The sequence below is a fragment of the Danio rerio genome, chromosome 11 (genome assembly GCF_052040795.2).
Source record: "Danio rerio strain M-AB ecotype USA chromosome 11, GRCz13ab, whole genome shotgun sequence".
NCBI lineage: Eukaryota > Metazoa > Chordata > Actinopteri > Cypriniformes > Danionidae > Danio > Danio rerio.
In genome coordinates this window covers 26,380,445-26,396,345 of record NC_141031.1, presented here as the reverse complement: position 1 = coordinate 26,396,345, position 15,901 = coordinate 26,380,445, and the positions used below count along the sequence as shown (strand labels likewise).

The 15,901-nt window shown below is 33.4% G+C and overlaps 1 protein-coding gene across 1 annotated transcript in view; it reads right to left on the bottom strand.

Annotated features, from left to right (window-relative positions):
- Nucleotides 1–15,901, bottom strand: part of cntn2 (contactin 2) — a gene marked incomplete at its 5' end in the record, with an annotated part of 114,865 nt that overhangs the window by 52,281 nt on the left and 46,683 nt on the right. Inside the window, 9 exon segments of the mRNA NM_131446.1 lie at nt 4,968–5,136; nt 6,642–6,754; nt 7,761–7,947; nt 9,443–9,558; nt 11,306–11,540; nt 12,619–12,689; nt 12,813–12,962; nt 13,670–13,828; nt 15,137–15,257. Coding sequence (NP_571521.1) covers nt 4,968–5,136; nt 6,642–6,754; nt 7,761–7,947; nt 9,443–9,558; nt 11,306–11,540; nt 12,619–12,689; nt 12,813–12,962; nt 13,670–13,828; nt 15,137–15,257 — 1,321 coding nt within the window.

The window sequence follows — 15,901 nt, the reverse complement described above, 5'->3', positions numbered from 1 at the left end:
TCTTGATGGTCCAGGATCAACAGAAGTGAATTTATAATCTTGATGGTCCAGGATCAACTAAAGTGAATTTTAGTCTTGATGGTCCAGGATCAACATAAGTGAATTTTAATCTAGATGGTCCAGGATCAACAGAAGTGAATTTAAATCTTGATGGTCCAGGATCAACATAAGTGAATTTTATTCTTGATGGTCCAGGATTAACATCAGTGAGTTTTAATCTTGATGGTCCAGGATCAACATTAGTGATTTTTATTCTTGATGGTCCAGGATCAACGTAAGTTAATTTTAATCTTGCTGGTCCAGGATCAACAGAAGTGAATTTATAATCTTGATGGTCCAGGATCAACTAAAGTGAATTTTAGTCTTGATGGTCCAGGATCAACATAAGTGAATTTTAATCTTGATGGTCCAGGATCAACATTAGTGAACTTTAATCTTGATGGTCCAGGATTAACATCAGTGAATTTTAATCTTGATGGTCCAGGATCAACAGAAGTGAATTTTAATCTTGCTGGTCCAGGATCAACAGAAGTGAATTTTATTCTTGATGGTCCAGGATCAACATTAGTGAATTTTAATCTTGATGGTCCAGGATCAACATTAGTGAATTTTAATCTTGATGGTCCAGGATCAACATTAGTGAATTTTAATCTTGATGGTCCAGGACAACCATTAGTGAAATTATAATCTTGATGGTCCAGGATCAACATCAGTTATTTTTAATATCGATGGTCCAGGATCATTGTAAGTTCATTTTAATCTTGCTGGTCCAGGATCAACATTAGTGAATTTTATTCTTGATGGTCCAGAATCAACATTAGTGAATTTTATTCTTGATGGTCCAGGATCAACATAAGTAAATTTTAATCTTGATGGTCCAGGATCAACAAAGGTAAATTTTATTCTTGATGGTCCAGGATTGACATCAGTTAATTTTAATCTTGATGGTCCAGGATCAACAGTAATGAGTTTTAATCTTGATGGTCCAGGATTAACATTACTGAATTTTAATCTTGATGGTCCAGGATACACATAAGTAAAATTTATTCTTGATGGTCCAGGATCAACATAAGTAAATTTTAATCTTGCTGGTCCAGGATCAACATTAGTGAATTTTAATCTTGCTGGTCCAGGATCAACAGAAGTGAATTTTATTCTTGATGGTCCAGGATTAACATCAGTGAGTTTTAATCTTGATGGTCCAGGATCAACATAAGTGAGTTTTAATCTTGATGGTCCAGGATCAACATAAGTGAATTTTATTCTTGATAGTCCAGGATCAACATTAATAAATTTTAATCTTGATGGTCCAGGATTACCATTAGTGAATTTTAATCTTGATGGTCCAGGATCACCATTAGTGAATTTTAATCTTGATGGTCCAGGATCAACATAAGAGAATTTATAATCTTGATGGTTCAGGATCACCATTAGTGAATTTGAATCTTGATGGTCCAGGATCAACATAAGAGAATTTATAATCTTGATGGTCCAGAATCACCATTAGTGAATTTTAGTCTTGATGGTCCAGGATCACCATTAGTGAACTTTAATCTTGATGGTCCAGGATTGACATCAGTTAATTTTAATCTTGATGGTCCAGGATTAATATCAGTGAATTTTAATCTTGATGGTCCAGGATCAACAGTAATGAGTTTTAATCTTGATGGTCCAGGATTAACATCAGTGAATTTTAATCTTGATGGTCCAGGATCAACATAAGTAAAATTTATTCTTGATGGTCCAGGATCAACATAAGTAAATATTAATCTTGCTGGTCCAGGATCAAAATTAGTGAATTTTATTCTTGATGGTCCAGGATTGACATCAGTTAATTTTAATCTTGATGGTCCAGGATCAACATTAGTGAATTTTAATCTTGATGGTCCAGGATCAACATTAGTGAACTTTAATCTTGATGGTCCAGGATTAACATCAGTGAATTTTAATCTTGATGGTCCAGGATCAACAGAAGTGAATTTTAATCTTGATGGTCCAGGATCACCATTAGTGAATTTTAATCTTGATGGTCCAGGATCAACATAAGAGAATTTATAATCTTGATGGTTCAGGATCACCATTAGTGAATTTGAATCTTGATGGTCCAGGATCAACATAAGAGAATTTATAATCTTGATGGTCCAGAATCACCATTAGTGAATTTTAGTCTTGATGGTCCAGGATCACCATTAGTGAACTTTAATCTTGATGGTCCAGGATTGACATCAGTTAATTTTAATCTTGATGGTCCAGGATTAATATCAGTGAATTTTAATCTTGATGGTCCAGGATCAACAGTAATGAGTTTTAATCTTGATGGTCCAGGATTAACATCAGTGAATTTTAATCTTGATGGTCCAGGATCAACATAAGTAAAATTTATTCTTGATGGTCCAGGATCAACATAAGTAAATATTAATCTTGCTGGTCCAGGATCAAAATTAGTGAATTTTATTCTTGATGGTCCAGGATTGACATCAGTTAATTTTAATCTTGATGGTCCAGGATCAACATTAGTGAATTTTAATCTTGATGGTCCAGGATCAACATTAGTGAACTTTAATCTTGATGGTCCAGGATTAACATCAGTGAATTTTAATCTTGATGGTCCAGGATCAACAGAAGTGAATTTTAATCTTGCTGGTCCAGGATCAACAGAAGTGAATTTATAATCTTGATGGTCCAGGATCACCATTAGTGAATTTATAATCTTGATGGTCCAGGATCAACATTAGTGAATTTTAATCTTGATGGTCCAGGATCAACATAAGAGAATTTATAATCTTGATGGTCCAGGATCACCATTAGTGAATTTATAATCTTGATGGTCCAGGATCAACATTAGTGAATTTTAATCTTGATGGTCTAGGATCAACATCAGTGTATTTTATTCTTCATGGTCCAGGATCAATATCAGTTAATTTTAATCTTGATGGTCCAGGATCAACATTAGTGAATTTTAATCTTGATGGTCTAGGATCAACATCAGTGTATTTTATTCTTCATGGTCCAGGATCAATATCAGTTAATTTTAATCTTGATGGTCCAGGATCAACATTAGTGAATTTTAATCTTGATGGTCCAGGATCACCATTAGTGAATTTTAATCTTGATGGTCCAGGATCAACATTAGTGAATTTTAATCTTGATGGTCCAGGATCAACAGAAGTGAGTTTATAATATTGATGGTCCAGGATCAACATTAGTGAATTTTAATCTTGATGGTCCAGGATCAACATTAGTGAATTTTAATCTTGATGGTCCAGGATCAACAGAAGTGAGTTTATAATATTGATGGTCCAGGATCAACATTAGTGAATTTTAATCTTGATGGTCCAGGATCACCATTAGTGAATTTTAATCTTGATGGTCCAGGATCAACATAAGAGAATTTATAATCTTGATGGTCCAGGATCACCATTAGTGAATTTTAGTCTTGATGGTCCAGGATCACCATTAGTGAACTTTAATCTTGATGGTCCAGGATTGACATCAGTGAATTTTAATCTTGATGGTCCAGGATCAACAGTAATGAGTTTTAATCTTGATGGTCCAGGATTAACATCAGTGAATTTTAATCTTGATGGTCCAGGATCAACATAAGTAAAATTTATTCTTGATGGTCCAGGATCAACATAAGTAAATATTAATCTTGCTGGTCCAGGATCAAAATTAGTGAATTTTATTCTTGATGGTCCAGGATTGACATCAGTTAATTTTAATCTTGATGGTCCAGGATCAACATTAGTGAATTTTAATCTTGATGGTCCAGGATCAACAGTAATGAGTTTTAATCTTGATGGTCCAGGATTAACATCAGTGAATTTTAATCTTGCTGGTCCAGGATCAACAGAAGTGAGTTTATAATATTGATGGTCCAGGATCACCATTAGTGAATTTATAATCTTGACGGTCCAGGATCAACAGAAGTGAGTTTATAATATTGATGGTCCAGGATCAACAGAAGTGAATTTTAATCTTGATGGTCCAGGATCACCATTAGTGAACTTTAATCTTGATGGTCCAGGATCAACATTAGTGAATTTTAATCTTGATGGTCCAGGATCACCATTAGTGAATTTTAATCTTGCTGGTCCAGGATCAACATTAATTAATTTTAAACTTGATGGTCCAGGATCAACATAAGTGAATTTTAATCTTGATGGTCCAGGATCAACATTAGTGAATTTTAATCTTGATGGTCCAGGATCAACATAAGTGAATTTTAATCTTGATGGTCCAGAATCAACATAAGTAAATTTTAGTCTTGATGGTCCAGGATCGACATTAGCGAATTTTATTCTAGATGGTCCAGGATCAACATAAGTAAATTTTAATCTTGATGGTCCAGGATTAACATGAGTGAATTTTAATCTTGATGGTCCAGGATCAACATAAGTAAATTTTATTCTTGAGGGTCCAGGATCAACATAAGTGAATTTTAGTCTTGATGGTCCAGGATCGACATTAGCGAATTTTATTCTAGATGGTCCAGGATCAACATAAGTAAATTTTAATCTTGATGGTCCAGGATTAACATGAGTGAATTTTATTCTTGATGGTCCTGGATCAACATTAGTTAATTTTAATCTTGATGGTCCAGGATTAACATTAGTTTATTCATAATCTGGATGGTCCAGGGTCAACATTAGTAAATTTGTAATCTTGATGGTCCAGGATCAACATCATGTGACGAATTTATAGTGAAATTAACCATTTGGGGCTACAAATAACATTTTTTTAGTTGAAATGGTTTCGTGGCTGTTAAAGATTCTTCAGAGAACCATTTACACCAACAAAGAACCTTTAAAGTACCTTTATATTTAAGAGTGTAGGTTGAAAGTGGACAAAAGATATGCATTAAAAACCATGTGTAAATGAGAATTTGCCTCTTACATCTACTTGTCAATATATTTCCTAAAATGCATGTTAATATCAGGTATATACTTGGTGTTTGCGGCTCAAACCTGAGTCTCGAGACACTATGGTCTCATGGGCAGCTCCATCTCCTCCATCTCCCCAAGAGCGGATCTCCAGAACCACATAACCATTGTCCTTGGGTAATGGCAGTTTGACGGATGTCTTGCTTTTCTCCAGAACCTTTAAGGCAGACTGTCCTTCATGTTTGTAAAGAACCTGTAAAGAATTTATTTAAAAAGCTAATTTTAAAACATTTAAAAATCCTACTGACCCCAAACTTTTGACCAGTAGTGTATGTTCCCCAGACATCAAGTAAAAAAAATCTTTTTTCTTGGTAGGGTAAATCAACAATTCAGTGTATTGACCTTTATGGCATTGTATAGTATAAAAGAATGAATATAATTCAAGATTAAATCTTATCATAATATTCATTTTATTATTAACTAATTTTAAACAACAAAGAATGAGTGTTGTATTTTTGTTAAAAAAAAAAGAAAAGAAAAGAAACAAAAGGTTTTGTCATGGTTGCCCTTTAGAAGCCTGTTTTTGGCGGATTTAAACAATAAGCGAGGTAAGCGGCCGCTTAGGGCCCCAGGAAATCTGGGGGCCCCCAATAAATATATAGAAGTATAAATTATACTTATAAACTACACTGTAAAACGAATCCATAATTTTTCGGTTTATTTCCGGCAGCTGGGATGCTGGAAAAAAAACTTAAAAATAACGGCTGTTGAATTACAGAAATTTACCATAAAATAACAGAGGTTAAATTACAGAAATTTACCATAAAATAACAGAGGCTGAATTGTACAAATTTACCAGAAATTTAAATTTAAGGAAATTTGTGTTATTTAATGTCTGCTATTTTACGGTAAATTTCTGTAATTTAATAGTCATTATTTTACTTTATTTTTACAATTTTTTTAGCTACCGTAAAATTACAGATTTTTTTACAGTGTATATATACCATCATTTTATATCATAGATTTTTTTTTACATAATTCAAATATTATTTAATATACACTAAAATGTAACATTATTATAATAATGTAATGTCATGTAACAATATTATTATTAAATAAAATATCCACCACACCAATCATGGAGCAGTCCAGCAGTAAAATTTATTAAAAAAAAAGATAAAAAAAAAAAAAAAATATATATATATATATATATATATATATACACACACACACACACACACACACACACACACACACACACACACACACACACACACACACACACACACACACACTATTTTTAATTGTAAATTCATTTTAAGAAAACTAATCCTTCAAAATGTAAAGACTGCATTAAGATAAAACAAAAGAAGATTGAGTAATATAAAAAACACCAAAATAAATAATAATTAAATAAAAGTAGAAAGGGTGCATCAGGACTTGAGCCCCATGGCTGGAGTTGTCCAGGGCACCCAATTCGCTAAATCCACATCTATCTGGCACAGAATAATAATGACAAAAAAATTTCTTTCACAATTCTGACTTTTGGGTTGATTTTCAAAAACAGAAGACGTGTTTTCTTATCACGTGACATTATAGGCTGCCATTTTATAAATTCTTACCTCAGAGGAAAGAAATGATACGATATCACACCTTTAAATGATTAGTGAGTAAACATTCTGATATCACGCAGACGGCCGCACACAAATATACATCTACACACATCTACAGTTTTGGGTGTCAGTGTGTGTCACTCACTTTGTAACCCAGAACAGCAGATTCATTGTCCATGGATTTAACATGATCCCACCTCACAGTAACCCAAGAACCATCAACTTTCCATGAGACGTTACCTGGAGGGCGGTTCGGAGCTAGAAATGAAGATATGAGCAAAAAAATCAGTCCACAGAGACAAAAACTTTGACAGGAATTGCAAACTCTTAGGTTTCAAAGTATATGAATGTAACGTTTTAATAGATATGGAAGTGACAGGGTTGATCTAGTTATCAACTTGAAGTGGCAAGGCTTTGCATTTCTTTGATTGGCTTGTTATTTTCTCAACAAAGAAGGATGTAAATTATTAAAGATGGTTTTGAGTCAGATCCGAAGATGTGAAGTGTTTTTAAACAAACTTTATTTAAAGCAGTATATAAAAATATAGCAAGGTGATGTGATGCAACAAGATCTTGCATTCTTTCAACTTTTCCACCCTTAGGCTAAAGACTTGCGCAAGTTAAAATGAATCAGCCCTTGTTTTTCCTGGAATGTCTTATCAACAAAACAGTGCCCTGATTTGAAAAGTATCCTGCTTTCATTTCAACATTTCCTTATGTGCTAATGAGCATCATGGATCAAAGTTGAATTGTTTAAATTTGGCACATTAAATTCACCTTTATATCATGTTGGCTTCAACAAAATACAATTCAACAACAATTCCAGCATTGATTTATAAGTTTTTGCAAACATTTTGCACTAAACCTTCTTTTAATGTTGCTTTAATATTTCGTTTAACGTTAAAACAACAAACATTCATTCTTTTTAACATTTCACCATTAACTCTCCAACCACTTTTCACAAACCTGTTTGAGTTTCTTTTTTCTGTAGAACACAAAAGTAGATAATATGAAAAATGTTGGAAACGGGCTACCATTGACTTCTTTGGTATTTGTTTTTTCTTACTATGGAAGTCAATGGTTACTGATTTATAACATTCTTCAAAATATTTTCTATTGTGCTCAACAGAAAAAGCAAACTCATGGAGAATTGGAATCATCCGAGTAAAATGAAATTTTTAGGCATAACTTTTCTTTGAAACATGCTTAATCATATGTTAGCATATGACTACGAGCATTCCTAAGACTTAAAAAGAGGACTTACGAGGTTTTTTGGTGATGACAGTAGTTCTTGGTGAAGCTGGACCAGTGCCGGCGCTGTTGTAAGCCAGTACAGTGATGTGATAGAGAGTGTTGGGCCTCAAACCTGTGACCCGTGCTGTGTTCTCCAGCCCAGCTGTTCTTACCCGATCCGCAGCTGCCTCGCGTTCATGTTGCCGCCAATAACGAATCTGCAAACATAACAAGACTTACAATGATGTGACAGGTTTATTTACATTGAAAATCAGTATGAATCATATGAACTTCAACCAGGATGTGAATTCAACACTAAACAAGATATAAAAGTGAGTAAACCGAGTGTAAAACAAACATTTTGACACTCAAAAACAGTGATTCTCTCCAGCTGAATGCTAACTTTGTTTAAAAACAAATTCTGACAGTACCTGAGAACTCAAAAAATTACTTGTGCTGTTTGTTCAAACTACTTACTGTACATAAATGAGTTAAAACAAAAATTTGATTTATGTTCAATCCACTTAAATTTGTAAAAAAATAAAAACAATTAAGTTAACTTAAAGGTGACATGGTGGCTCAGTGAGTAGCGCTGTTGCCTCACAGCAAGAAGGTCGCTAGTTTGAGCCACAGCTGGGTTAATTGGCATTTCTGAGTGGAGTTTGCATGTTCTCACCGTGTTTGCGTGGGTTTCCTCCAGATGCTCCAGTTTTCACACAGTCTAAAAACATGCAGTATAGGTGAACTGAATAAGCTAAATTGGTTGTAGTGTATGTGTGTGAATGAGAGTGTATGGGTGTTTCCTAGTGCTGGGTTACGGCTGGAAGGGCATCCGCTACATAATAACACATGCTGGATAAGTTGGTGGTTCATTCCGCTGTGGCGACTCCTGAATAACAAAGGGACTAAGCCAAAAAGAAAATGAATGAATGACTAAAGTTAACTTAATCGATTTGTGTTGGGACAACATGAAGAAATTGTGAGGAACCCAGTATTTTTACAGTAAATGCAAAATGTTTAACATGACTACAAAATCGCAAATATGTACTGTAATTGCATAACTATATAGCCTCATGCAGGTATTTGTGTTTATTTACATGTGGGCAGCTCATAACAACATTTTCAGTCCATATGCATTTTAAAAGCTTCCCTTTTGTAAAAAAAAACAAAAACAAATATATATATATATATATATATATATATATATATATATATATATATATATATATATATATATATATATAAACTTATATCACATAAACCACTTTCATTTTCAAGGCAACTGAAAAAGACAATTTTTTTAAATATCCAAAAGGGGTATAAAGCAAATTAAATCACATTTTGCTTCTAAAAGCTTACTTCTGAAAGGCACTAGCCTATTTAATTAAATATTAATTGCAAGGGTAAAATACCCTTTAATACAAGGGAATTTCAAAGGCTGTTTTTATCTAAAGGAGTGTGTCTTATCTAAATAATGTGTTTCATGTTCCTTGATCTGATCTAAACCTGCTGTTCATAAAAAGGAGCTAATGAGATAACAGCGCCTCTGTTACACGCTCAGCCAACGGGCAAAGCTCACAAATCCAGCTGTGCCACCTCAGATGACCAACAATGATGCACAAAACACCCGTCAACTTTGTTATGCTATTTATGATCATCAGTCCACTGACTAATAAATAAAAGACAGATATTAAACAATGTGCTGGTCCTGACCTCGTAACCTCGAAGAACTCCATTAATGTTGAGGTGTTGAATGGGCTCCCAGGACACTTGAATCTCAAATGCAGTCAAAGCAGTGGCATTAATCCGTCGAGGAGAAACTGTAGGTTCTAAAGGAAGAGCAGAAATCAAAAGAAATCAGTTACGAATGGATGAGGGATTGCACTGATAACAGCATATTTGCTAATCGTTTAATCTTTTTATTTAATCTCATAAGACTGGTAACTTTTTTATATCAAATAAAAAGCTTGTCTTTGACAGCTCTGACGCCCTCTTCACATGCAGATTACACGAGTTGCGTGGTTGATATTGGCTATAATAAAGTTTGCATCAACTCTTTATTCATTAACAAACACAGTATTATGTTCTGACACATGCTGCACAATATAACAAGTGCTTTTGGTTGCTAATTCTGTAATCTTTGTAATTCAACAGTAAATAGGCTCCTTGAATATTTAAATGTGGGTTGGTTTGAGAATTAAATATCTAAGCCTCGATAGAGATAAAACTTCTTTGGAAGACAAATGAGTATATTTTTTAAATCAAATCTATTTAATCATAAGTGATTTATGCCTGTCCATTAAACATATTTGTATACAAAAATTTCTAATACTTAATAACAACAGATCAACAACAACCATTTTAAAATTTCAACAGATTCAATCTAGTCGTTTAATCGCATATTGCCCTTATTCTTCAATGCGTAAGTGTGCTTGTTTTTGCGATTGTTTTACAACTTCCAATTCAGTTGCCTATGGAAGAAATGACTAGGAATAATAAACGGCAAAATACGATTTACTTGCTCTACAAACAAGTGTGTCCATGACTATACAAGCGAAGCAGAATTATATAACAAGAAAATATCAATTGGCATCATCAACAGTATAACAAGCTGTTTTTAATGTCTAATAATGAATGGAAGTGAATAAGACCAGAAGTGTCGAGCCAAAGACATTCAAATGGCTGCGCCCACTCGTACACAAAGAATAAGGTCAAGAAATCAGCGAACAGGATTGGTCACTGAAGCTCAAATATGCTTGCTTGATGCTCGAGAACCATTGAGGTTTATTCTTGCATCACATGGTGTGTATGAGCTTCTGCAAGAACCAATTAAGTTTGTTTGGGTTCAGGTTTTTTTAATGTTTTACAACCAGTCTAGATATTGTGTCTCTTTAGAAGACTTGGATTAAATCCCTTGATTTGTATGGATTATTTAAAAATATGATGGCTAGCATTCAGATTTGATTATATCATTGCAATACACTTTCTTTATTCACAAAAAAAGATACATACTGTACTTAAATTCAATAAAAAAAGTCAACATTTACAATACAGACAGTAAAGATATTAAAATTAATATATTTATTATAGATTTTATCTATATTAATAGATATTAGAATTATATTCAAATATAAATATATAAAATAACAATTATAATTTATTATTTATTATAATTATAATTATAACTTATAATAAGTTTTAATTATTTAAAAAATAGTTGTTTGATTCATGCATTTTTGGTCAACATAATTTCAATGGAAATACAGAAATCTCTCAATTTAAATGAAAACAATTTCATTAACATTTCATTTGAATCATAATTTGTGTTTTTTTTTTTTTAAATGATCTAGTTAATGTAAATTAACCAGTCAATCGATAGACCTTTATGGCATTTCATAGTATAAAAGAAATAACATCATTTAAATAAATGTGATAATTTTGCTTTCTTGAAACAATTTAAGCTTTTAATTAGGTAATCTCCCATGTCTGCCCTTTAGGGGTTAAGTAACATCCAATCAGAATATAATAAATACTATAATTATATCCATAAATAAAATCCTCAGTAATAACCCTCACCCTCCTCCGCAGAGTGTACTACAGCAATCTGGCTGAAGGGCCCTTCTCCTTTCTTGTTGTAGGCCTTGATTCGGACCTCGAACGGGCAGTATGCTGTCAGACTGTCATTGCTGTACACATATCGAGATGACTCCACATTTGGCACCTTCACCACCGTCCATGTTGGTATGCCTTGCTTTCTGAATGCCAGGATATAACCAAAACTGTCTCCATTCTGATACTCTCTGGCCATGGGCTGTAATGCATGCCAGCAGAAATGTTAATTTCTTTGTTGAGGGTAATAAAGACACATCTATTGACCTTCTGTTTGCAATTCTACACATCTTTTTCCCAAATGTGAATACTGTGTTTCAAATTACTGGTTGCACTTCCAGGTTGAGGAACGTATATTCAAATGAATTAAAACAAATCATTTGAAATATTAAGTTTGTGCAAAAAATAATCAATATACTCTGATAAATATAAAGCACGAAGCCTAATCTTACAGTCATGAAAACAATATTACGCTTGCTATTTGAATGTGACATTAAAGTAACAAACTTATCTGTGGACAAAGCTGTTTTGAGTTCACTGTATTTGTTTCTCTGGATTATTTTCTCTTTGTATTCCCTACAGTACAGCAAGGGTATTTTAGTCAATAAAAACTAAACCTAAGACTATATATATATATATATATATATATATATATATATATATATATATATATATATTTTTTTTTTTTTTCTTCTTTTTTTTAATTTACAAAATTAATAATAATTAAAAAAAAATAATTATTTATTATTTTAGAAATAATAAGCAGACCTGCATCTGTTTTATGGCACTTTTACAGCTAAACACCAGTCAGGTGAATGATTACTAAAACTAAAACTGAAACTAAATATATAAATATAAATAGGGATGTGTTCACAAAATAAAAGCTAACCTAAAACTAACAAAACCATTAATGAAGCAAACAAAAACGAAACTGAGATTTACAGCAAATTTAACAACAGTATTGAAATAAAAACATTTATTTAAAAATGCAAACGATAATGACCTTGCGGTGCAGTGATTTTCAATAAACAACTGTAACATTTTTGCAGAAAGACTTTTTTTTCAGGTTTGAAAGCAATTTGTTCATTCTAATAAGTTTAATAATCAATGGAAGGACTTTGAGGGGAAAAATGACAGCTCATTGAAACCAGTTGTTTAAAACATTGTTGAAACTATAATTCACGCTAGGCATCATGGGGCACAAGGAAAAAGGTGTAAATACTGGACAGAGTAAAAAGTATTAAGCATTTCTAACATCAAATTACACAGATAGAACTTACAGTCCATGTAATAATAAGTTCATTACGGTTTCCTCCACCTCCACCGAGTCCACTGGGAGCCACAGTTGGTGCTGTAACACAAAATATTACCCTTCTATCAATCAAGTTTGTTATTGTTTGGAACCACAACAATAGTTTATCATCGGTTTGTTTGGATTTTTATTTAGCACTAATAAAAGTGGAACGGTCCTGACCTGCTTCTTTGGTTTGTGCACGCGGGGAAGGCATGCTTGGTTCTCCGCTGCCCAAGATGTTGCTGGCAATGACCTGAAACTCATAATCCATCCAGGGCCGAAGATCTATCACACGTGCAGATTCAGCATTTCCTTCTATGTTTGCAGGGTCTGGAGGAAGCATTAGCACAAAATGAAAGGTATGCATTCGATCACTAAGGGTAACATTATATATGATGTCATAATACTACTATATTTTTCAAACAAGTGTCCTGGGCAGCTTTTCTTTAGGCAGTTTATGGGTTAAAGTAAGCAAGCGAGTACATGTATGCGTGTAATTGTATGATTAGTTCAATCATTCAGAAAAGTGGCTGTAACAGTGAATAAATGAAAAATAGACTAGAAAAATATAAATATACCAAAACAAAAGAGAATAAAAAAAGAATTAATAAAATATATCTTAATATATTATTACCATATTAAAATGGAAAGAAATATAAAATAATAATAATACTATTATATTATACTATATTATATTATAATAATATTATATTATACATTAAATACATTAATTGTAATACATTTAACATATTTCAAAATTAAAAATGCATATATTTAACAAAAACAATGCAATAGATATTGTTGGTATTAAAATACAATTCAATAATCAAACATTACACTTTGTTTACATTACATTAATTAAAAATCATAAATTATAGAAATTTACATAAAACACCTTAAGTATTAAATTGTAATCTATTAATTCTGCAAATTAAATAAAAACTGTTAAAACCAGAAACCATAATTTTTCGCTTAATTCTATATAGAAATGTAATTCTATATAGAAATACGGTGTCATTATTTAAGAGTAACCTCACCTGTCCTCATCCTCTTCCAGTCATGAGTCTGTGACGAGCGGCCCAAGATGACATACTTGCCAATGGGACTGTGGTTATCATACCCACGGCTCCATCTCAACTCAACCGATGTGTCGTTCACACTAGTCACCACTAAACCTCCAGGAGGGCCTGGTGGGCCTGTGGAGAAAAACATTGAGATGCAATTTTGTCATTCATTAATTATTGATATCTAATCTAATTAACTAAACAAATGCTTTAGTGTATGGGTATATATAAAATGTTTTTTCTTTTGGGGAAAGTCTTATTTGTTTTATTTTGCTTAGAATAAAAGCAGTTTTTAATTTTTTAAACACCATTTTAAGGAAAAAATTATTTGCCCCTTTTGGCTAATTTTTTTTTCGATAGACTACAGACCAAACCATCGATATACAATAACTTGCCTAATTACCCTAACCTGCCTGGTTAATCTAATTAACCTAGTTAAGCCTTTTAATGTCACTTTAAGCTGTATAGAAGAGTCTTGAAAAATATCAGGTAAAATTTTATTTACTGTCATCATTCATTCATTTTCTTGTCGACTTAGTCCCTTTATTAATCCGGGGTCGCCACAGCGGAATGAACCGCCAACTTATCTAGCAGATTTTTACTCAGCGGATGCCCTTCCAGCCGCAACCCATCTCTGAGAAACATCCACACACACTCATTCACACTCATACACTACGGACAATTTAGCCTACCCAATTCACCTGTACCACATTAAGACCCGGAGGAAACCCACGCAAACGCAAGGAGAACATGCAAACTCCACACACAGAAACGCCAACTGAGCTGAGGATCGAACCAGCGACCCAGCAACCTTCTTTCTGTGAGGCGACAGCACTACCCACTGCGCCACTGTGTCGCCTTTACTGTCATCATGATAAAGATACAATAAATCAGTTATTAGAAATCAGTTATTAAAACTATTATGTTTAGAAATTTGTTGAAAAAATCTCTATTAAACAGAAACGGGGAAAAAAATAAGCAGGGGTGCTAATAATTCAGGGGGGCTAATAATTCTGACTTCAACTGTATATACAGAAAATATGTGATGAAAAATGATCTGTTCATACAAATACAAATGTAGAGGGGTGCCAATAATTGTGTAACACGTTTCTATATAAAACTGGGCTGCTTTTGGTTATTCTTAATGGGAGGAGAGTTTTTTTTTTCATATTTTGAGCAATTGATTAATAGTTTAAATGATCAAGACAGATCAGCTGTCTTTGCTCATATTTACCAGGGGTGCCAATATTAGTAAAGGGTAAACATTGTTTACCCTGAAGAAATGGATCAGCAAAATTGAGATTTTTCATGACTCTATGTTACAGGGCCGAGTGCCGAGAGTTGCTTGGCCAAAGAATGATCAAGCTGAACAGACTGCGGCCTGGTGAAGCAAGGTTTAATAAGGTCTCTGTCTTGTTTTGGCCAGCTGGAAACCCTCACCTCTCACCACCAGCTTGGCCGAGGCCATGGCGCTGTCCACCACCGTCTGGGCTGTACAGGTGTATGTGCCAGCATGACTGAGCTGTCCATTTACTATCACCAGGTCACCGATCGTCTCTTTCTGTGCAGAGAAAAGACAAGTAAAGTCTATTTGGAAAGAGTACTTGCCCACTTTAGCTTCATAAGAGCATTTATCTCATGCTTTTTTTAATCTGTAGAGGCTGAATTTGAATTTGTGAAATGGACTGTATATATAATATCATGTCTGAAAGGGATTTACTTTGAAGTGAATCCTATTAAAGCTAATCTCAGAGAGTGAGAGGAGACTGCTTATATTGGAATAAGAATTCAGCTGGTTTGACTAAGCTGGCTAATTTTAAACATTAAGAACATAACTATGTTCACATTTTCTGAAGTAAGTGAGTGTATTGTAGTTGGTTATCAGGGAATAGCTGTGTTTTTAGCATTGCTCACTTTCATATTCACAGTCTGGAACGATACATTTTGAAAAAAGAATGCAGTACAACAATCAAACTGCACAGACTACAGTTCAAAATATTTTAATAATAAAGATTTTTCAAAATAGACTAATAATTTTATTTAGCATATAAACAATAAACTAATTAAAAGTGAAAGACAGTAGACATATTCTTTTAAATTTTCCTAATGCCCCAGTATATTGATGGGAACTCTATACTGTTCAGTGAGCACAGTCTTTTGGACATTAAACAGAGGTCCTGACTCTCTTTGGTCATTAAAAATCCC